Here is a 21,733-nt window from a genome sequence, read left to right on the forward strand (position 1 = left end):
TCTGCAAACCCTCTTCTCTCTGATCTGCCTCTTTTTTCATTCCTTCCTTCCATATAGCTTTGTTTTTTTCTCCAAAGGTAATTGATTGTTGTGTCCCATTTTCATCCAGCTTTTAAGGCTTATCCTTAGATCACCATGAGCTAAAATCAAACAAGTAAACAAACACACAAAAACGAACCAGCTATCAGTTCAGCCAGCTCACTTGTATATGCCAAACAAAGCACTGATCTTTGCACTGGAGTTCGAGAACTTTGGGCGGCTCTGGATAATCCGGCATGTATGCCCAGGCACGGCCAGCTCACATGCCATCCTGCTTATCAGCTGAAAAGAGACCAGAAGTGGTTGTTCCTGTAGAAGCCTCTATTCTCTGGGGAGAGGAGGGAAAAAAATCTTTTTCTTCCTTTGCCAAGTCAAACATAAATTTTCGCTGGTAACTAGAGAACTCTCTGTGGTGTTACAAAAACTGGCATATACAACCAGTCATCCTAGCAGTTTGCTTGGAGTTTGCTGTCTTTAGGAGAAGTTTTGTGTTTCTTCTCTTGTCAGGTTTTTTTTTTTTTTTTTTTTTTTTTTTAGATTTTAACCACTTCCTTTTGTTTCTTTCATTAAATTTTATTTTCTTTTATGGCTGCACCTGTGGCATATGGAAATTCCCAGGCCAGGGGTCATATTAGAGCTACATCTGTGACCTACGCTGCAGCTTGTGGCAATGCCAGATCCTGAGTGAGCCCAGGGATCAAACCCACCTCCTCATGGGCACTGTGTCAGGTTCTTAACCCACTGAGCCACAACAGGAACTCCTTTCATTAAATTTTAACCTATGTTTTAAAGTCATTTAAGGGACAAGCTTCATCCTTCTTTTAAACCATACTGATAGTATTGCATACCTGTTTCCTAACAATTTTTAAAGGGTAGGGAATAGAAAGAAGTGAAAAAAAGTAATCTTCCTTTTATGGACTATTCTGAACAGGTGCTTTCCAGAACAACCCATTAGAAGGTAGTGGTGAGAGGACTTGGGCTCTATAAAGCCCATTATACTTCTCTAGGCTGATTTTCTATCCCACCTTCCCACAGAGAGTAAATGCTGCTTAAAAATCCTAGTTTTCTGGAGTTCCTATTGCGGCCCAGCGTAACAAACCCGTGAGGATGTGGGTTTGATCCCTGGCACTGCTCAGTGGGTTAAGGATCTGGCATTGCCATGAGCTGTGGGGTAGGTCATGGATCTGGCTCAGATCTGGTGTTGCTCTGATATAGGCAGCAGCTATAGTTCCAGTTTAACCCCTAGCCTGGGAACTTCCATATGCCAGGGATGCAGCCCTAAAAAGCAAAGCAAAACAAAAGAAAACTCAGTTTTCTTACTTTATTGAATTGCATCCGTGGAAGAGATGCATTCAACTTAATACAGTGTACCTACATCTGCGCTGCCCCCAGGGGTGTGGTGGTAAACACAACAGGCCTGATCCTTGTCCCCAGAGAGCCTGCATCTTAGAGGGATTTACAGTGCAAAGCGGAGAAATAAAGGCAGCTCAGAGACGGCTAAGTGCTGTGGGGAAAATGGAGCCAGGCAATGGGATGGGGGGAGCACTGGGGCGGGGGTTACTTCAGATGAGATGGCAGCCCAGGGCCCTCTGAGGAGGCTGCATATGAGCTGAAACCTGCATGACAAGAAGGGGCCAGGCTTCGGCACACAAAGTCCAGCGATCTGGGAGGCAGCTGAGGCTTCCAGTCTTTTGAAATCTGTGATTGATTTCGATACTCAGCAGTGGCATAGATTAAAGGCCTAAGATAAACCTGCTTTTCCCAGGATTATTAAATAAAAGAGGCAGGGGGCTTCTAACTTAAGAAGACTCCGTTCAACCAGAAGACTCAGGGAAGATTCCTTGTGCCACCCGAAGATGTGTCGCTTTGTGTGTGTGAGTGGGTCAGCTGGCGGGGCGCCTCTGGAGAGCAAGCCCCCGCCCCAGCCCTTGCCACCCACTCCCCCAGCTCTGTACCCTCCGCTCTTGTCTCCACCTGTGTCCTGCCCTGAGCCCTCTTCTAAGCCACCATCGCTCCACCCGCACCCCCACTCCTGTAATCGCAAAACCACGGAGGATCCCGTTTTGTAAATGGTCAAGCATGCACATCCTCAGAAAAGATTATCAAATCGAGGGAGTGAGGAAGGGGGCCTGGCCAGTTTCCTCCTGCCTCAGTGGTCAGTGGAACTAAAACAACGAGTGAGGCTGAAAAACGTGAGACTGACACTAGAGGATGGAGCCCGTGTCCGCGGTCCATGGGGTGTAGCGGAGGGAGCCCAGGGCTGACGGTGGAGAATGAGAAGTGGGACCTAGAATGATGACCGGGACCTGTCACTCTTCTGTTTAAGGTCACTTTGTCACCTTCCTGTGGCTTCCCACTGTCCATGACGTGAAATCCCAACCCTGTGCTGTGGAGCAGGAGGCCCCTCTGACCCCCTCTCGGCCATCCACGCTGAGGACCGTTCTGTTTTGTGAACACCCTAGCTTGTTCCTGCCTCTGTCCTTTGTGCTGGCTCTTCTTTCTGTCATGCACTTGCAGCCCTGTTGTGAGTCTTTAAAGTTTTCCATTGACGTAACTGTGTGGTAAATCTTATTATTGGGCTTGGCTAAAATGCATAGGATCTACTGTGATAGATGCTGCCCGATGCTCCTGAGTCAGTGACTTAGAAGCCATTTGCATCTTTTGCTGTCCTCAGACTTTAATAGGAAGAGGCTAAGAGCTTCCCCTGACTCATGTCCGATTTTGCTTCTGTGTGTGATTCAGGAAGGCGGACGAACCAAGAGCCACCGATACTGGCCCAAGCTGGGTTCCAAGCACAGCTCAGCCACCTATGGCAAGTTCAAGGTCACCACAAAGTTCCGAACAGATTCTGGTTGCTATGCAACCACAGGCTTGAAGGTCAAGCACCTCTTGTCCGGGCAGGAGAGGACGGTGTGGCATTTGCAATACACTGACTGGCCAGATCACGGCTGCCCAGAGGATGTCCAAGGATTTTTGTGTAAGTTTTTTCTTCCCCGTTGGGATTTTTAGCAGCAGCATCAATGGTCTTATCAGTTGGAAGTGAAATGGAAAGAGAGGAAACTTTCTCTTAAGTGGCAAAAGTATCATAACATTGAAGTATGTAATACTTCACAGAGTATGTGTAGAACAAAGGCTACTACATAGCATTTATCATATTCTTGTTACTTTTATGCCAATAAACTAAAACTATAGTAAACTAATTGGTTCTCCTTTGATATAGACCTTTAGCTAATCATTAATACATAACTAGTCTGGTACATGTCACACATCTGAACGTTGAAAACATTATACTAAATAAAATACCAGACACAAAAGGACAAATATTGTGTAAGTCTACTTATATATGAGTTACCCAAAATAGGCAACTTGATAACAATATAACGTATAATAGAGGTTACCAGGCGCTAAGCGGGAGGGGAATAGGAAGTTCTTGTTTGATGGATGCAGAGTTCTGTTTGGGACCGCAAAGAAGTCCTAGACCTGGACAGTGATGGTGGTTGCGCAACAGTATGATATACGTAACGCCACTGTGCACTTCATGTATACTTCATGTGATGTACACTTGTCAAATGATTAAAATGGTAAATTTTATCTTCTGTATATTTTACCGCAAGAAAAAACACAGAGCAATCAAGTAAAAAAAGATGTCTCATGGACACTTATATTTCAGAAGCCCCGTATTTACTATAGCAGTAAATCCCAGTCAGTAATTTTTCGTACCCATGATTAAAGATACTAAGAATTATTGCAATTGGTTGGTAGTGTTCGAAACGATCATTTTTTGATTCATGAACGCATACATAGTTTTTCAAGATTATCATTAGCTTAGAAACTAATTCACCCAAATCGTATGCAGTACTGTATTTGGACAACTGCAAACTGCGTGCGTGCCTACCACGTGCTGGGCACTGAGTCAGGCGCTTCAAACTCGGAAATGAAACACTCTTAGTCTTCAAGGCACGTCGCCAGGGGAAGGCAGGCCAATGATCACAGTCCGGGGGTGAGATCCGATGCTGCGGTCAGTCTGCCCCCCACCCCCCCTTCCTTTCCACAGTCTGCCTGAAACATCCTGCACTTGTGGAAAACCCCATTCCTTCCTGAGCCAGCTAAAAAGATGACCCAAAGGTTCCCTGCACACTGGTTATGCCTGCTGTGTTGTTGACTCACCCACTGGCAAGAGAGCTTGACCCCCGCAGCGGGAGGATGTTAGAGAAAGATTTTATTTTGAGTAGGGAGGGGAGGGGGGAGGAGAGAGAGCGCACAGGTTTTCAAGTACCTGGAAGTACCACTTCACACGTTCCGAGAGAGATTTCGAGGCAGACTTACTCACCAGCACAGGTATTTCATTTCCCACTAAAGTGATGATGGTCCTTGAGGAGCTGGACACTGAAAATAAGAAAGATGAGTGGGAGTTCCCATCATGGCACAGTGGAAATGAATCTGACTAGGAACCATGAGGTTGCGGGTTCAATCCCGGGCCTCGCTCACTGGGTTAAGGATCCGTCGTTGTCGTGAGCTGTGTGGTGTAGGTTGCAGATGCGGCTTGGATCTGGTGTTGCTGTGACTGTGGTGTAGGCCGGCGGCTGCAGCTCTGATTCGGCCCCTAGCCTGGGAACTTCCATATGCTGCGGGTGAGGCCCTAAAAAGCCAGGAAAAAAAAAAAAAAAGAAAGAAAGATGATTGGAATCAAAGGATCTAGAGCAAGATCTTGAGTGGGTTAGTGGTTGGCCTGAGGTCAGTTACCTGTAGCTCAAAATATTAGTAAGGAGCACAGTGATGTCTGCAGAACTTTCTTTCCTGATGACAGTTTTCTTTTTATTCCTTTCTGGTCATCGGTTGCTCATTGCTTTATGAGAGGCAAGATTCAGAAAATGAAAACAAAAGTAGATCCATTATAACACAACATTGTAAATCAACTCTACTTGAATAAAAAAAATTTAAAAAGTAGGTTTGTTTAATGATTGATTAACAGCTTTAATGAAAGATTGAGTTTGGGGAGTTCTCGTCGTGGCTCAGTGGTTAACAAATCCGACTAGGAACCATGAGGTTTCAGGTTCGATCCCTGGCCTTGCTCAGAGGGTTGAGGATCTGGCGTTGCCGTGAGCTGTGGTGTAGGTCGCAGACGCGGCTTGGATCCCGAGTTGCTATGGCTCCGGCGTAGGCCGGGGGCTACAGCTCCAATTCGATTCCCTAGCCTGGGAACCTCCATATGCCGCGGGAGGGGAGCAGCCCAAAAAATGGCAAAAAGACCAAAAAAAAGAAAAAAAAAAAGATTGAGTTTACAAAATGGTTTCAAATTTTTTTTTTTTTTTTTTTTTTTTTTTTTTTTTTTGCTTTGCTTTTTTTAGGGCCACTCACGGCATATGGAGGTTCCCAGGCTAGGGGTCGAATCAGAGCTACAGGTGCCAGCCTATGCCACAGCCTCAGCAACACAGGATCTGAGCTGTGTCTGTGACCTACACCACAGCTTGTGACAACGCCAGATCCTTAACCCAGTGAGCAAGGCCAGGGATCGAACCCACAACCTTATGGTTCCTAGTCAGATTTATTTCTGCTGCACCACAACAGGAACTCCAAAATGGTTAAAAATGTATTCAAAATTTTTAAATCAGAACCATTTTGAGGCCAGGCCAATCTAAGTTACTGAAATATGTAGAAAATATTTTTAAACAGTATAAATTTATTAATTTGTGTTTCTAAGAAACTCAGGTCTGGTGTGCTGGGCAGGGTCTTAGAAATGTTGGCTCTCTAGCTTTTGAAGAGTTTTAGAAGATTTTTGCCCGTGTTTAGCTTAGATTACCTGATGCACAAGAACTGGGTCAAACTGTCCTCCAGCCTCCAGAAGTCTTCACTGAGTTACAGCTTAAGGAATTTTATTAATATGATTGCTGGAGAAGGCATCCATTTAAATCCAGTCTCTGTGTGTCTTAGGAAATTCCATTTGATGGTGGCATCTGCTTTATTGACCAATATTCCTTTTATTTATTTATTTTATTTTTTGTCTTTCTTGCCATTTCTTGGGCCGATGCCCCAGCATATGGAGGTTCCCAGGCTAGGGGTCGAATTGGAGCTGGAACCTCAGGGCCTGCTACACAGCCACAGCAACACGGGATCCGAGCCGCGTCTGCGACCTATACCACAGCTCACGGCAATGCTGGATCCTCAACCCACTGAGCAGGGCTGGGGACCGAACCCACAACCTCGTGGTTCCTAGTCGGATTTGTTAACCACTGCGTTACGACGGGAACTCCCCAATCAATATTCCTTTTAAATTGTCTTAAATTTAGCACAAGAAAAACTTTGTCTCTTGTGTATGAACATTGCCTGCTATCTGAGAATGTCATGTCTTTTGCCCTTTGAACAGAAGCTGAAGGGAATTCCATGCTCGGTATTCAGCTTGTGTCTGGTACCAAGAGCAGCCGCTTTATCTGGTCACTTCAGAATGCCTTCCCTCTTTTGTTTCGTTCCATCTCATTTTACATCATTGGTGGTGGTGGTAAACGTTTATTTGCGTAAACGACCTCAGATTACTAATTAACTAAGCTTATAAAGGAAGATAGGAGTTCCTATTCGTTGTATGTAAATGATTTGAATGCAGTGTTTTTTCTTCAGCAGTTTGAGCTTCCGTCCTCATTGTGTTTCCCCCCCCTGCATAGGGGTGAGATTTTCTGAGTATTAAGAATTTTCAAATCTGCTTCTCTGAACCATCCATCTTCTGTAAAATCTCAATTACTAATTGACTTTTTCTGGTTCTTGGACTATTTGAGGATTACATGTATATACTCGTCTTTTTTTTCCATGATCATGAAAAAAAAAAATCTTCAGGACGTGTATTGAGTAATCTTTCATTTGTGCCCAGTGGAGGCGTGAACAGTGCCCTGCACAGCCCTGTGGGACCAGGCAGATGTTGCAAAGGAACGGAGGTGGCAGGACATTTCCATCCGAAACATATGTTACCCCAAAGAGAGGGGGGTTATTTTGAGCTACTCACATAACCACATGGGATTCAAGCTACAAAAACCAGCCCCTCTCCTCCAGGTCTATTTAAAAATCTAAAAATACAGTCAAGGAGTTCCCTGGTGGCTTGGTGAATTAAGGACCCAGTGGTGTCACTGCTGAAGCTTGAGGGTTTAATCCCTGGCCGGGGAACTTCCACCTGCCATGGGCATGGCCAGAAATAAAAATAAAAATGGAGTCAAGCCTCGGCTGACATTCACTCATTCAGTGAGGGGAGGAAGAAAGGGCAGATGGACGCTCTTCCCACCAGAAATTGGCTCTGACAGGCGGGCGTTTCAAGGGGACTGAGCTGGTGTTCTGATCCCAGTCTGTTAATAGTAGGAATTGCTGCAAGTAATGTCGAGAATCATCTGCTTGGGGGACTTTGGGATTTGCAGAGGGGAAAACAGAATTTAATTTTTAAAAAAAGAACTATTTAATTTAAAGAACAACTTCTCCCATGGACTAATTGACTCCCAGCTGGTCCTTTCTGGATCCAGGACTATACAGTGGGTACCAGCCAAATAATTAGTGTCTTGTAAGAACTGTAAATTATTGTCACTTAAAAAAAAATTCACCATCAGGGCTTTTTTTTTTCCCCCCTCCTCACTTATATGCAAAGCCGTGTAGGACTTCAGTGACAAGATTTGCATTTTGTCTTGCAGCCTACTTGGAGGAGATCCAGTCGGTCCGTCGCCATACCAACAGCATGCTGGAAGGCACCAAGAACCGGCACCCCCCCATCGTGGTGCACTGCAGTGCCGGGGTGGGAAGGACGGGCGTGGTCATCCTTTCTGAACTCATGATCTACTGCCTGGAGCATAATGAAGTGAGTCGTTCCCGGCTTCTGAGTCCTGCACCGGGGGCACCCCTCTACACCGTGCCCAGGCCTTCCCCCGTGCCCGTCCATTGCCAGGGCATTCTTTCCTCTCCCCCGACAAGACCTTTCCAGACCCGTGATGCCTAGTCGCGCTCTGACTTTGACAGCCTTCCTTGTCTTTTGCCTTTCACTGCTCGGTGTAGCGCCCCAGGTAATAGAGAAGAGCTGAAAGTGTAAGGAAGGAAACATTTAGTAAGTCTGAGCTTTGCAGGCATCCAGAAGTCTGTTTTGTAGACAGTCTGGTTTTATTGCGGGTCATTTTCCACAGTCGGTTATTCCATCACATGTTGTTGGGATGTGGCGTCACATGCGTCTTTCAAATCTGGGATGTTTTGGCCTCAATCCTATGTGAAGAGGTGTACACTCTAAAAACGTTTTTCATTCTTCCGAGGGAGGTTTTATTTGAGAGGGCGCTGTTTGCTCTTGTCCAGCGTGGCCGCGGGGTGGAGCAGGGCTGGTGCATCATCTCGGGACACAGACTGGACATTGGCTCTCCCTGCAGAGACTCGGACTGCGGTTCAGCGGAGCCCTTTCCTGCTGTAGGTCAGGGAGTTACACGGAGGGGGCGTTGATTTTGTGGAGATGAGGCAAATGGCAAGCAAAGGCCAAAGAACAATCCTCCTGCCTTCCATTCACATGGGACTTTCGCGGTTTTAAATGGCTTTCACTGTTTTGGTTCTTAGTCGGGCGTCTTCATAGCTGCAAATGTCAGTGCTCCTATTTTACAGATGAGGACACTGAGGTCCAGAAACAGGGTAGTGGCTTGTCCAGTGCCAGATGGCTCTTAAGCAAATGGTGCCAGGATTTGAAGCGAGGTTTCCCCCTGCCGACCCTACGTTATTTCCTGTCTTTTTACTCTGCCTCCACACACCATGTGTCATTTGGTTCTAGTGCAACTTCCAAATTGTACAGTTTGGAGAAGCAAAGGAAACTTTTGAGGTGGTTCGGGAGTTTTAAAATCCGGAAATATTACGATGCTCGTTCCGCGAAGGAATTTATATAACCGTATATACAACGTGTTTACACAACGGCCTCTGTGGTTTGAAAATCAGGTTAAATACTGCATCACAGAGTTTGTTATATTAAAACTCCTAGGAAAACAGTAAGTGCTGAGTTCAAACCTGCTCAAAGGGTTTTTACGTTCCCTGCCTGTAGAAAGCTAATTTTGGAAACTTTGAGTTGGTACCTGTGCATATTTGTGCTGCTCCAAAGTAGAAGAGGGGTTGTGGCCAAAAAGTGGCCTCTCGTTCAGACAAACAAGCAAACAGACCTTCTGTTGAAGAGCAATATGCCCTTCGGGGCATCCATGGAGACTGCATAACAGAAATGTCATCGTCTTCTTTGAGGTTTTATCTTTCTGTCTCACATGAGATTTCTTGATCGGTTGCTTCCCTGTCCCTTCCAGGAGTCTCTCGAAGTTTCTAGTAGAGGGAACAGCTTGCCGCTAAGTCTCAGACCCCCTTGGTGCTGGGACGATGGACTCAGACACAGCGGACTCTGGCTCGTGTGGCTCGAGCGTATCCAAGCTCCAGTGGGGGGGCACCGAGGGGCCCCCAGGGGAGGAAGAAGGGCCTCGTCGTCCCCTCCCCACGAAGAGCTCTTCTCCTCCCCCCCAGGCGCTTTCTCTGCCAGACTCTCCTCCTCTCCTCCTTCCCCCTGCGCTGCCTCTCTGCTCCCCTCCCTCCTTTTCAACTTGAGAGGCTGTCCTGCGCTTCTTGTCTGACACGAAGGCTCGCTCTGTTCTGAGAGCCCTTTGGAGACCCATCAAAGGCTGAGCCTCAGGAAGGCGATGACATGAAGGCTCATTGATCACCAGATGTTCTCCTGGCCCCGTGGAAGAGAAACAACACATGCCAGAGCCGGCGTGGAGCAGACGGAGGCCTCCAGCCACCAGGGCCCTGCGTGGGCGTGGGGAGGGTTCAGGGTGATGCCATCCTCTGTGTGTGTCCAGACAGAGCGGATTTCCTCAATGCCCAGTTGCATGCCAGAACATTCTTTACGGGAACGTGGTCAGTCCAAAAAGGACTTCTGTTCCCATTGATAGTCAAAGATAGCGAGATGACTCATGTTTTTCACTTCCCTTCCCCGAGCACAAATATAGCCAGCCTTATCGCTCCCGTTTCCCATAATTGCTACTGGGAGATGGTTAAGGAGAAAAAAGTTCCCTACTTGTTCTGCTTCAGGCCTGGCTAGTAAAACTCCAACCCTTATAATTAGGAGAAGCGTGGAACCGTGTTTGTTTATATTTTGAACCAAAGATTTTGCTAAATCAACATGAAATTGGGTGTGCCATTTTTCTCCTGTCTAAATATTCCTGTTTTCTTTCCATGGCTTCTGGATTTTTTTTTTTTTAATTTTTTTCTTTTTTCTTTTTCTAGGGCTGCACCTGCAGCACATGGAGGTTCCCAGGCTAGGGGTCGAATTGGAGCTGTAGCGCCAGCCTACACCACAGCCACAGCAACGCAGGATCCGAGCCGCGTCTGCAACCTATACCACAGCTCACAGCACACCAGATCCCCAACCCACAGAGCAAGGCCAGGGATCAAACCTGCAACCTCATGGTTCCTGGTCGGATTTGTTAACCACTGTGCCAACTCCAGCTTCTGGATTTAAGATACGTTATGTTATTCGGAGTTCCTGTCATGGCTCAACAGTAACAAAGCTGACCCGTCTCCATGGGGATGGGGGTTCGATCCCTGGCCTCACTCAGTGGGTTAAGGATCTGGAGTTGCAGTGAGCTGTGGTGTAGGCAGGCAGCTGCAGCTCCAAATCGACCCCTAGCCTGGGAACTCCCATATGCTGCAGATGTGGACCTAAAAAGACCAAAAAAAGGTACTTTATGTTTTCATCTGTAATCCAGAGAATTTTAATTTTGTCAGTGAAATGCCTTTTCTTTTTCCTGGAGCAAAGATGCTTACTGTGAGGGCAAGGAGCTATGTGGTAGGAACTGGTGGGGCCTCTCCCCCGCTGTCCTGAGAGTGTCTCTGTGATTCATTGCTTTTGGTCACTGAGTGTTGGCTGTGACGTTGGTTTGTGTTTTTTTGGGGGAGGGGGCGTGTCCTTGGCGTGCAGAAATTTCCAGGCCAGAGATCGAACCCATGCCACAGCAGCAACCTGAATCACAGCAGATCCTTAACCCACTGAGCCACCAGGGAACTTTAATGCTCATACATTTTTTTCAGAAAGCACTAGTTTCATGGCTTGCAATCCTCTCTCGGCCTCCTGTCCCTGATTAGTTAAGTTACTCAAAAGGTCAAGTTCTCACCAGCCAAAGAGCAAGAGGTCTTGATCTGGCTGCTTTTCTGAATTGGTTCATCTTCCTTCACAGAATAAGGGGGGAGGAAATATCTTCTAAGCAAGATGACAAGCATCGATTCCCTCCTGATTCCTTGGGTTGGGAACAGTGGACAGCAGACCCTGTGGGAGTGCGTCTTCAAGGCACCTGGGACTCCCACACTGAGGACCAGGGGAACCTCAGCTTGTCTCCAAACTGCCCCCCATCAGCTAGTGTGCTGTCCTTGGGGCTGAGTCTTACAGGCTATTGAGATGGAAATGACGGAGGCAGAGATGGAGGGAGGCGATGGTTGTGCTGGTGATGGTGGTGGTGGCAACAGGAATGAAAATTTATAATAACCACAGCTAGCCTGTATTCAGTGTTTACCGTGTGCCAGCACTGTGCCAAGAACCTTACAGCTCAAGTAGCCTTCACAGTGACCCGGTGAGAAAGGTCCTGTTCCAACCCTTATCTAACAAAGAGAAACTGAGGCACAGGCAGATGAGTTCCTAGCTCCCGTGTGGCCCTGCCTCTTGTCAAAGCCTTTGATGGGTATGAGGTAGGAAGAGCCTTGTTCTGCAGTACCTTCAGTGCTTGCCAGAGTCCAATGCTCATCATGCATTCTGTGAATTAAGTTCACTACGAGGTGCTCTGTGTTGTATATCTTGATATTGGTCACTTTGGAGTAGAGTTTAGGCACAGACCCACTTGTTGCCACCAGAAATCTATGGTCTTAGGCTGTCCCTTTTAAAATTAGGGTGTGTGTTACTTAACTCGTTCTGGAGAAGAGCAGCTAAAATAATGGCCTGTACGGTATCGTAGCTACACATTGTTTGCAAATAGCTGACATGACTTTTGAAAGTAAAGTAAGACAACACCTAGAGCTGAGTTTTTATTATTTTCGATGCTTGCTCGGTCCTTGATAACTTTGTAGGTGTGGTTGTTTGCCTGGGTTAAGAGACCCCAGAGCAGGGGGAAGGGTGCCAAGCCCACGATGGCATGATGGACCCTGTGGAACTTCTGGTCCAGCCGGTCCTGGAGGATGGAAGTGAAACGAGGGAGGGGACATCAGGCATTGTGACCCATCACATTAATTCCTTTCTGTATGAGATTCTCAAAGAGTTATACTTCGGCAATCTCATTGAATGCCCAAGATATTATTAAAGGTTTCACTCCAAATGTGACTGGTGTCCAGCGATTGTGCTTTGATGTTTTCAAGGTTTACGTAAACCATCTCACTAGGTTATGCCCACGATCCTGTGAGGGAGCAGGATGGGTGTGAGTGTTCTTAGTTCATTACAATTAATGAGATAGTGAGGAGACTTTATAAAGAGCTACTGTGGGCCAGCCCCTGTCTCTTGGGTTGGGATGACCTGGAGGGGGGCGTTGGCTTTCTCCTGCACCTCCCCAGGGCCAGTGAGTGAATGCTTCCTGGGCGAGGGAATGATGAAGGACCCCAGGGAAGGTCCCCATCTCAGAATCTCCTCCTCTTTTCTTGCAGAAGGTGGACGTCCCCATGATGCTGAGGCTCCTCAGGGAGCAAAGAATGTTCATGATCCAGACCATCGCTCAGTACAAGTTTGTCTACCAGGTCCTCATCCAGTTCCTCCAGAACTCCAGACTCATTTAACCGCCCCCTTCAGCTCCTGGAAGAGGGACCCAGCTCCGTCCTGCGGATGGGGACACACCTCCAGACAACATCTGCTCCCCCAAGCCGGGTGCAGATGGCCGGAGCAGGCAAGCCACTGGCTCCCTGAAGACGGGAGCCAGGATCATTCACCAATATCATGTATTATTTTATATGCGATAATTTATTTCCCACCCACCCCACCCCCCGGGAGTAACTTTTGTGAATCATGGTAATGCAGTTTTCACAAGAATATAGTACTTCTCATTTGAACCACATCTTGACTGATCTGCAGTGTAATAGGTCAGTAGGCAGGATGCCTGGTGGATCCTGTCAGGGACAGAGGCCTGAGGGAACACATCTCTAGTGAAGGGGCAGCCAGATTGGTAGCCAGCCCTGAAATTCGTCAGCCTGATTGCTCACGTCCAAATCAAAGATGGCAAGAAAGCGAATTTGTCCTCAGATAGAAAGGTAGGGGCGAAGACCCTTTGCTAGAAGATAAGATGCTCTTCTCTTATAAATGGGGGCTCCCAGGGCTTGATGGACAGCTCCCTCCCTTCTTCCTCTGTGCCCTCTCCCTTAGGCGTCTCCTTTCTCCTCCCAAGCTTGAGTGGGGACAGGAGCAGCCAGGGGACATGCTCCCTGTGTGATGCAGGGACTGCTGTGACCCAGGCTGAATGAGGCCCCCATGTTGGCTCTTTGTCAAGCCATCCTTATTCTGGGCTCCGGAGCCTGTTTCCCTGCTGGGGGCTTCTCCCTTCGTGTGTGCTGCTTGTCCCTGTTTGCTCAGTGGACCCGAGTCTGGGGGCCTTTGGGGCCCTGGGCCAGGCCGTCTGTGCAGCTGGGCCTCTTGCCTGATTGAGAGAAGACAGTGTATCAGTGCAGGAGGGAAAAAGAGACAGGCAGGCCCTTGATACTGTTGCTTATTGAAACAGGACGTGGGTGTTGCTGAGGGTCTGAGGGCCGAGGTGCTGGGGGCTTTCTGTCCTTCCCTCCATCGCTAAGGCATGGCAGAGGTTCTAAAGCGACGCAGCTGGGAAAGCTGAGGCCCGGGCGCTCTTTGGCACTCAGGTAGCAGGAGCCACACCGACCCGACTCCTCTTGTGCACCAGCATCCCCAGCGTTGGGTCTGCAGGAGCAGAGCTAAGCCCACTCAGGACCCCGTGGTCCGAGTCTTGGCCCACTTGCTGAAAGATGGTGGGATTTATCTCGCACAAAGGCTTCGCAGGTTTCCTTGCCTCCGCACAAGCCACTCGGGTGAGTGGTGGTGTGGCTCCTGCCCTCCGGGGGAAGAAGTGCGGTTCTCGGTGTTGCTGTCTGCGCCCTCATCCATCACTGTCCTCCTGAATTCTGTAGCTTAGTACACGATACATCACGTTCTGCATGTTCTCCCTCTTGCTGAACTTTGGGGCATTTTTCTCCCCACTCCTGGTTTTTTCTGGATGCCACTTTTTACATTTGTGGCTTTGTTCTTAGACGCGGCCTTGGCGGCTGTTTCATGATGCCTTTCTCCACTGCTGCCTTTCTTTTTTTTTCTTTCTGAGCTGTCAATGCAAAGAAAGAATGGCATCCAAGCAGCCAAAAAGAGTGTGCCTTCGTGACTTGCACGCACCACATACCGACAGGCGGGCGTGGAAGCAGATTCCCCAGGAACTACTTTGGAAGTTGAATCTCTGTGGTTGCACACCTGGCCAGGTGTTAACGGTGGCTGTGGCCTGTATTGGACTCAAAAGAATCCAGCGATGGGGAGGCCTCTTCCCGGCTACTCCAGGGTCTAAAGAACCCATCAAGGAGAACTTCAACGGAGCTGCAGAGATTCTGGAATTTTGGTGTATTATCTGAGAAAGAAAACCATGCGTATGACATGTATTTTCAATGGCTCAGATCTCATAACCCTCACTCTAAAGATGCTCAGAACTCTGGACCACCAACAGGCAAAGAGGTATTTGTTTTCTTTTCACTAGAGACTTTCCATCCGGGACCGTTCTGCTGTTAGGGATATTTTAACAGTTGGTCTCTGCAGTTACTGGTTTATTGTGTGATGAGCAACGTCAGTATTTCTCTTTTGTCTCTCAGGCCGAAGCGTGGGCACTGTTCAAATGTCTCGTGTGGGCAGAGTGTAGATTAGCTTTCTCTTTGAGCTCATCACTCAAGCCCTCCTTTCAACTCATCCACCAGTTGCCACTTGGTGCTATGGGAATATTCCTGAATGCACAGAATGCAGAGAAGAAGCAGGTTCAATATCCAATTTCCCAGCCAAAGTTTATATTGAAGCTCAAAGGAAAACATTTAAAAGTTATTCCACCCATTTTGCTTTTAAAAACAAGTGCTTTTGGTCCTTCAGCCCACTTTGCATTCCTTTTCACAGCTCCAGTAAATGCCAGCATATCTCCTGGTAAATTAGCAGCAGCCATTTAAAGTCCTTTCAGTGGCATCTGCATAATAATTGCCCAGAGATGCTTTATATCTGGGAAGCAAGCCAAGGAATAAACCTTGAAGCAAAGTGTATTAAATTAGTTATCTAGTTAGAGCTTTTGGAATGAGTTCCTGATGCTGTATCAAGGCTGAAGCTGGAGCTGTCAGGGTCTGTTGCTGCAGTTTGGATGTGAGGGGAGAAAATCAAAAATGGAGCAGGGGTTTGGGGCGGGGGGCGGGTGGGGAAGATACCATGTCACAACAAAGCCATCCAGCACTTTCAGGCCTCTGGTGTTGAAGCTTTCCAGTTGAACTGTTTTGTTTCTTTCGTCCAGGCTCATTTGGATGTATTGACCCAGCGTTCAGCCTTGTTTACACTGTGGTTCCTGGACCCGGGAGGGGTGGGCGGGGAGGTGGGGGCTGGGTTTGATGTCTTCATCCTTGAGCGGAGCTGATAAAGCCGAACACTGTCCTGCCTGCGGAGCCCTATGGATGCCTTGGGCTCCAAGGCGACACCTCCTCTGAGTCGCATCTACATTTATGCACCGCTTTTTCCCTGGAAAGGAAGTAAAGGAGGATTTGGCAGCACTAGGGAGGGATGTGAAACCCTGATTTCTCGGCAGGAGAGGGGAGTGAGTGTGTCTCCCCTCTACTGGAGGGAATGGCCAGGGTTGGGGAAGGTGGAAAACACCTCCACCTGGAATATTCTGAGTATTGCATTTCCAAGAACCCTGCATCGAGAGAATTTTACTTTTTATGCCTGCAGCGTTTGTGAGTGTAATCAGGCATCGTTTGTCTCTGCGTCCCTTGGCCCTCTGGCCGCTTCCTCGCTTCCTCGGTGGGCTCTGCCGGGGGAGGGCCTGCCCGCTGGCTTGCCCGGTGCTCACTTAACCTTCATCCTGCCTACGTAGCTCTTGCAGTTCAGTTATGAACACCGGCGGGTCCAGTAAGTCAGTGTGTTTATCCCGCTGCCTATCTTTCTTATCTCTCCCAGCTTGAAAAGGGCTGACCGTGTGACGTTTTTCAGTATTTGGACCATATTTTATTGACAATGGTGGAGCATTCACTTGGATCAACCTAACATGCCCAGTTTTTCTCCCCCCCGCCATCGCCCCCCGCCCGCATCAGTATGGCTCCCGCCGCACCCTGTGTCATCTCTCCCAGCAGGTGCTAATGCACACGAACATGGGCGTGTTCAGTGGGCAGCGTGGCTCTGTTTGTGAGCGGCCCCTCACCTCGCTTGGTGAGCGGGCTGTCTCCTGGGCTTGGAGTCACTCTTTGCCGACATGTGAGTACACTTGAGATTCTAAAAGGCAGGGTGGTCATTGGCACATTGCTGTGGGGTCTTTCAGCTGCTGTCCTTTCTCTTTTTTTTCGGGTTTTTTTTTTTTTTTTTGGGCAGGGGGCTGCACCTTTTCCCAGGCTAGGGATTGAACCTATGCTGCAGCAGTGATGCCAGGTCCTTAACCACGAGGCCACCGGGGAACTCCAGCTGCCATCCTTTCCCAATGCTCAGTGTGTATGAGCTGGCCTCTGCCCCAGGGGTAATGGAACATGATCTGTGGGCCCAAAGGCATCTGAGTCGCCAAGCAGAGTGTGCTTTTGAATCTCCTCCCTGCTCCCGTGTCGGGTGTGAGGGAGAAGGCGGTGTGGTTATTGGTTTTCCCTGGGGGGAGAAGTCAGCGTGTAGGCAAATGCAGAGACCTTTCCAGAGGCGTGCCAGGGCGCTTAGACTCAAGGGGTGGGGACCAGGTCAGAGCCATATCAGTGTTCATCTACCCTTCACTCCTCCTCTGTGTTGGGAGAAACTGTCAGGGTCCTAGAGTTAGAAACTTCTAGAAGCACCAATTCCAGTCGGGCTCTTCAGGTGGCTCTTTGTGGGAGTTCGGTTTCCTCTTGTTTTACCAAAGATTCTTCTGCAACTATGTTTACTTTTATTGCCTGTGGACTTTATCAGACACTCTTAATGATTTCTTTTTTGTGTGAGAGCAAAGTAACAACACATCTAGCACTGCTTCCAAATGGAGATATTTGGGGTTTTCCTGGAGACTGTATAGATTTTCCACTGGTCTACAGCTTTATGCGTGACAACCAGTTGGCTCTCTGGGGATGAAATAATCCTACTTGGTCCCTTAGGGTGGAAGTCTCTAGGATGGTAAATTATGTTTGACACGTCCCCTGAACTCAGAGCATGAAGCAGAATGATTCTTGTCTTTGCCGTGGCTTCTAAGACATTTGGTGGCAAAAGACCTCACGGATGCACCTGTTGAAAGTGACAGCAGTATGCCTGAGAAAAAGGTGCAGATGTCATCAGTCAAATTTCTGCCAACTAGGAGTTGCCACTGTGGCTCAGTGGGTTAAGAACCCAACTTGACGTCCGTGAGGATGCGGGTCCGATCCCTGGCCTCACTCAGTGGGTTAAGGATCCAGTGTTGCGGAAAGCCGCAGCATAGGTCTGCAGCTGCACCTCCAGTTCAGCCCATAGCCCAGGAACTTCCATATGCTGCAGGTGTAGCCGTAAAACAGAAAAAAAGAAAATTCTGCAAACTCACATGTGTTGCCCTGACAATCGTAGTTCTTCAGGGGGACCTGGGAAACTCCATGGCATGCTTCCTCAATACTCCACCTTTATCCTGCCTGCTCTCAGCTTTTGCATTTCCTTTAGAAACTCAGACGGCCGAGCATTCTTTTTTTTATTCAGCTCACTACCTTACTTATCGTTTCCAGCTTAATCCAGCTGCACGGCTGAACTAAAAAGTTCTCTATGAAAATGTCCATGAGCCTGGCGCTGCATGTCAGGCATCAGTCAATTTCATAGGTCTGCATAATTTACTCTTGTTTGGTGCTGTAACCAGGAGGATGTGCATCAGTTCCTACCATTCGGAGCTTTTGCTCAGCCCGCCAGCTTTAAAAGTAAATTCAAGGACGTTTCATTTTACGACAGGAGGGCAAGAGCGGAGGTGCAGCCTCCATATGATGATCTACCTAGAAGTCACTCTTCCTTCTGCGACACTCTGAGCCATCAGGATCACTCTTTCCAAAAAATGCCATCAGCTTGCCCAGCGACGAGTTATTAAATGGAAGGAGTAGAGGTTTTAGATCAGCCCTGAACTTGCTCTCAAAAAGCGCATTAATTCAGAGTTCCCGCTGTGGCAAGGTGGATTAAGAACCTGGTGTTGCCACAGCTGTGGCATAAGTGGCAGCTGCAGCTCGGGTTTGATTCCTGGCCGGGAACTTCCATATGCCGCAGATGCAGACCCCAAATTTAATTACTTTAAAAAGTGCATTGATTCACAAACAATTTTCTGAACTTGGGGATGTCTCTTCTATTCCCTTTCTGTAAGGCCAGAGGGATGGAAATGAGGTGACAGTGCTGCCCTGCAGAGGGATCTGGTTTACTCTTTCTCAGGGTGTTCAGCTGTGTCCTCACTGTTGCGAGAGACCTCGATGAATGCCTGGTATTGGGCTGTCTGCCTACATTCGCTGCTCAGGAAAACAGATCTGCTCCCCTTGCTTGTCTGCAGCCCTTCCTTTCCTCACAGGCTCTTTCCCCTTTCTTTCTTTTTTTCTTTTTTGGCTGTGCCTGGGACATGTCCCCAGCCAGAGATCAAACCCACGCAGCTCTCACAGACTTATTAGCAGGTTTTGCAGAAGGTTTTGCTCCTCCATGTGACCCTGGAGTCAGCAATCACAGCTCCTCGACAGTGCCCTCTCCTGGGGGGCTGCAGAGTGCAGCCCCTTCTTAGCACGCGGTATCTCTAAAAACCGCATCAATGTCAATACTGTAAGTGCCGTTCCTTGTCTCACTCAGGGTGGCGGGGGGCACAGGCAGGACTGCTTTGTGATGTCACCCTCTTCCAAGTGCACCTCATTCACTTAGGGCTCTGCTGGCTTTTTCTTTGCTCTGTGGATCAGATCTCGGCAGCAGACCTGTTCTTTGCCTGTCCTTTCAGTGCAACCCCTGCAGCAAAACGGCTGCATCTCTCCTAAATCTCTCCAAATTATGGGATTAGGAAATCTAATTTTAAAGAGCTGATCGTTTCAGAAACTAAAATCTGGCATTTATAGTAGTTGCAAGGATAAAATCTGGCAGATGGAAATAACCAGAATGAAAATAGCTAGGTGCTGTCAGCAACCAGGAGCTGGCACCTTACGCATCCTATTTTTTCCCTTGGTGATAGACACTAGGTCTCAGAACTAGAAGGGATGAAAGAAAAGTTGGATTTGATTATCAGTCCAGTTTAGAACAAAGACTGCAGCAGTACCTCATGCTTACATGTTATTTACATATCTATGTATGTATATAAGTCGAGGTGAATTTAGATGGCTCCATGGTGGCTGCATCGGGCATAATAACGTGTAGTCAGACAAATCCGTTTCTAGCTTCTTCCTGCCAACCCTGTTCCCTTCATCTTCGCCTCTGCAGAGCCTGGCCAATCTGGTGAAATGAATGATGCTCCGAGCTGCCCCTGGAATATTTACAGCTGCCTTGTGGTCCATTCCCAGCTGTCTAGGGAGGGGCAGGATGTGCTGTTCAACCTCTGTCTTGTGATGCTTCCTGTCCTTTCTTCACAACCTCTTCCTCCAGGGAAACACAGATGCCTCGTCCCCTGCTAAGGTGTCCAGGAGAAAACTGACAAGCATGGCATTGCGATCTCTCTGTGCCTTAGGGTGGAACCATTTCGCTAGCATCTCAGGAATCGTGCTTTGAGTGGAGCTCAGCTGGCTGGCAGAGCAGAGGTGCCTCGTGTTCTCAGCATTACTCAGGGACCTCCCACCTCCCTGAACTGCCCGTATGAGCTAATTAATACCTTCAGCTTAGAACTGAAAGCTGTAATTCAGAGGCTTTTTTTTTTTCCCAACGTGAACACTGTAAAACGTTACTGCAATTTCCTTTGAACTTTCTCACCAGTTTGGAATCTCAAAGCTCTATTAACCGTATCCTTTCAAAAAGTAAGGTTACTCTTCACTGGAGATGATTTCCTGTGTCTTTTTCTTTGTTCCTTCAGTAGTCAGCAAGCTTGCTTGAGGATACTTAAATGGCAAAGAAAGGTTTACACATGCAGATGACTGTTAAATGTATAATCTTATGTAACGAGTTACATCAAGTAACAGCCTCATCTATTATGTTTCACTGGACTCTTGTGCTACTTTATTCAGTATTGATGCTTTCCTTGGTTCTGTGTTCCAGAAAATGTCGTGACTTCTTGTCTCTTTCAAAGCAACTGACATTTAATACGAGTTCATTTCAGATATACAGACAGGTCCCCAGCATAGAAACCAGTTTGTTCTTAAGGCTCTTGGGGTCAGCTCACAGAAACCTCCTGACATCCAGCTGAATGGCGGGGCAGTGGCAGCCAGACCTGGCTGGCTCTCCTGGGCTGACCTGGATGTTTAACCGCCTGCTCTGTTGTTTCTGTGAGAAATGCATTCCAGACGGGGACCTGGGATCCTGAGAACACATTTCGTCTTCTCCCCATGGTGGCCACTTGCTTTGAAAGATGGAAGTCTCGTCTTTTTACTACAAACAGTTTTAAGGGGGCAGAGGAGGCAAGACATTTATAGGACATTCCCTAAGTTGGGGAGTGATTAATAGTCATGTCAGCTTTACTTATGGTATAGACTTCCTCTCCATTTAATAATATTAAAAGCCTTAAATAAAACTATGCATGCTATTCTATGTGCTTTTTTATATCAGTAAATAAGCTTATGCTTGCCAGTTTTATACACCATTACGAGGTGTAGGAAACTGACTTTTGACAGTATTTTTGCACTGTTTCCTATCTGTCTGTTTTTATAAAGTCTTTCGATACCGGTCCTAGTTGTGTATTGTTTATGTTCTCACTGCCCTTGTCATTGCTGTCAAATGTTTCATATGTGCCTTTACAAATGTGAGATCTTTTATTCTAACCTTTTTTGTAAAAGATATCTATTGACTTCCAAATGCAATAAACTTTTTTTTTTTTTCAGAGAAAACAGTTGAATCTTTTCTGTACGATGTATGTTTGCATTCGTTGAAAGCGCCGTCTCTCTTAGGATTATTTTCATGGGCAAATGTGCCTGGGAAAATCTGCCTTTTCACTTCTTTAAAGCTCATTTATTTCCACCTGCTTTTCATTTCTGTGTGATATGATCATCCCAAAGAATTCGTTTGAGCCTGAAAGGAGAGACGGCTCTGCTGATGGTGTGAGGCACCCAGAAATGGAGCCTTCTCACAGCTGCAGTGATAACCTGTATTAGATGCCCAATCCCCTTCCCAGCTGTTTATTCCGATCTCAAACTGCTGACCCAGAAGAGACAGGCACCAGGATGCTCCTCCCCAAGACTGAAATTCTTGCTGTTTTTCAACTTTATCAATAGCACCACTCACCTCTAGTGAGGCTGTCCTGCCCACGTTTTCAGCCAATCAGCAGCCATATACACACCCAGTGGACGCCTGGTGGTCAGAGTGGACGCTGTCTTCATGGCTCTTTGATGATAACAACGGGGCAATAGAACCACC

General features: G+C 47.6%; 1 protein-coding gene across 7 annotated transcripts in view; it reads left to right on the forward strand.

Annotated features, from left to right (window-relative positions):
- The window catches only part of PTPN14 (protein tyrosine phosphatase non-receptor type 14), a 365,153-nt gene extending 343,946 nt beyond the window's left edge, over positions 1 to 21,207 (forward strand). For 6 of the 7 annotated variants that reach the window (XM_084978023.1, XM_084978022.1, XM_084978026.1 and 3 more), the window contains 4 exons: positions 2,782 to 3,016; positions 7,701 to 7,864; positions 12,691 to 14,758; positions 19,658 to 21,207. In XM_084978023.1, the coding sequence (XP_084834149.1) occupies positions 2,782 to 3,016; positions 7,701 to 7,864; positions 12,691 to 12,819 (528 nt within the window). In that variant the 3' untranslated portion in view covers positions 12,820 to 14,758; positions 19,658 to 21,207. The remainder of the gene's footprint in view (positions 1 to 2,781; positions 3,017 to 7,700; positions 7,865 to 12,690; positions 14,759 to 19,657) is intronic. The other variant, XM_084978028.1, reaches the window with a different exon arrangement.
- The last annotated feature ends 526 nt before the right edge of the window (positions 21,208 to 21,733 follow it).

The sequence above is a fragment of the Sus scrofa genome, chromosome 9, assembly GCF_054392235.1.
Source record: "Sus scrofa isolate SSC_HxYL_T2T_F1_AM1 chromosome 9, Sscrofa_HxYL_maternal_Yorkshire_Landrace_v2.0, whole genome shotgun sequence".
Lineage (NCBI taxonomy): Eukaryota > Metazoa > Chordata > Mammalia > Artiodactyla > Suidae > Sus > Sus scrofa.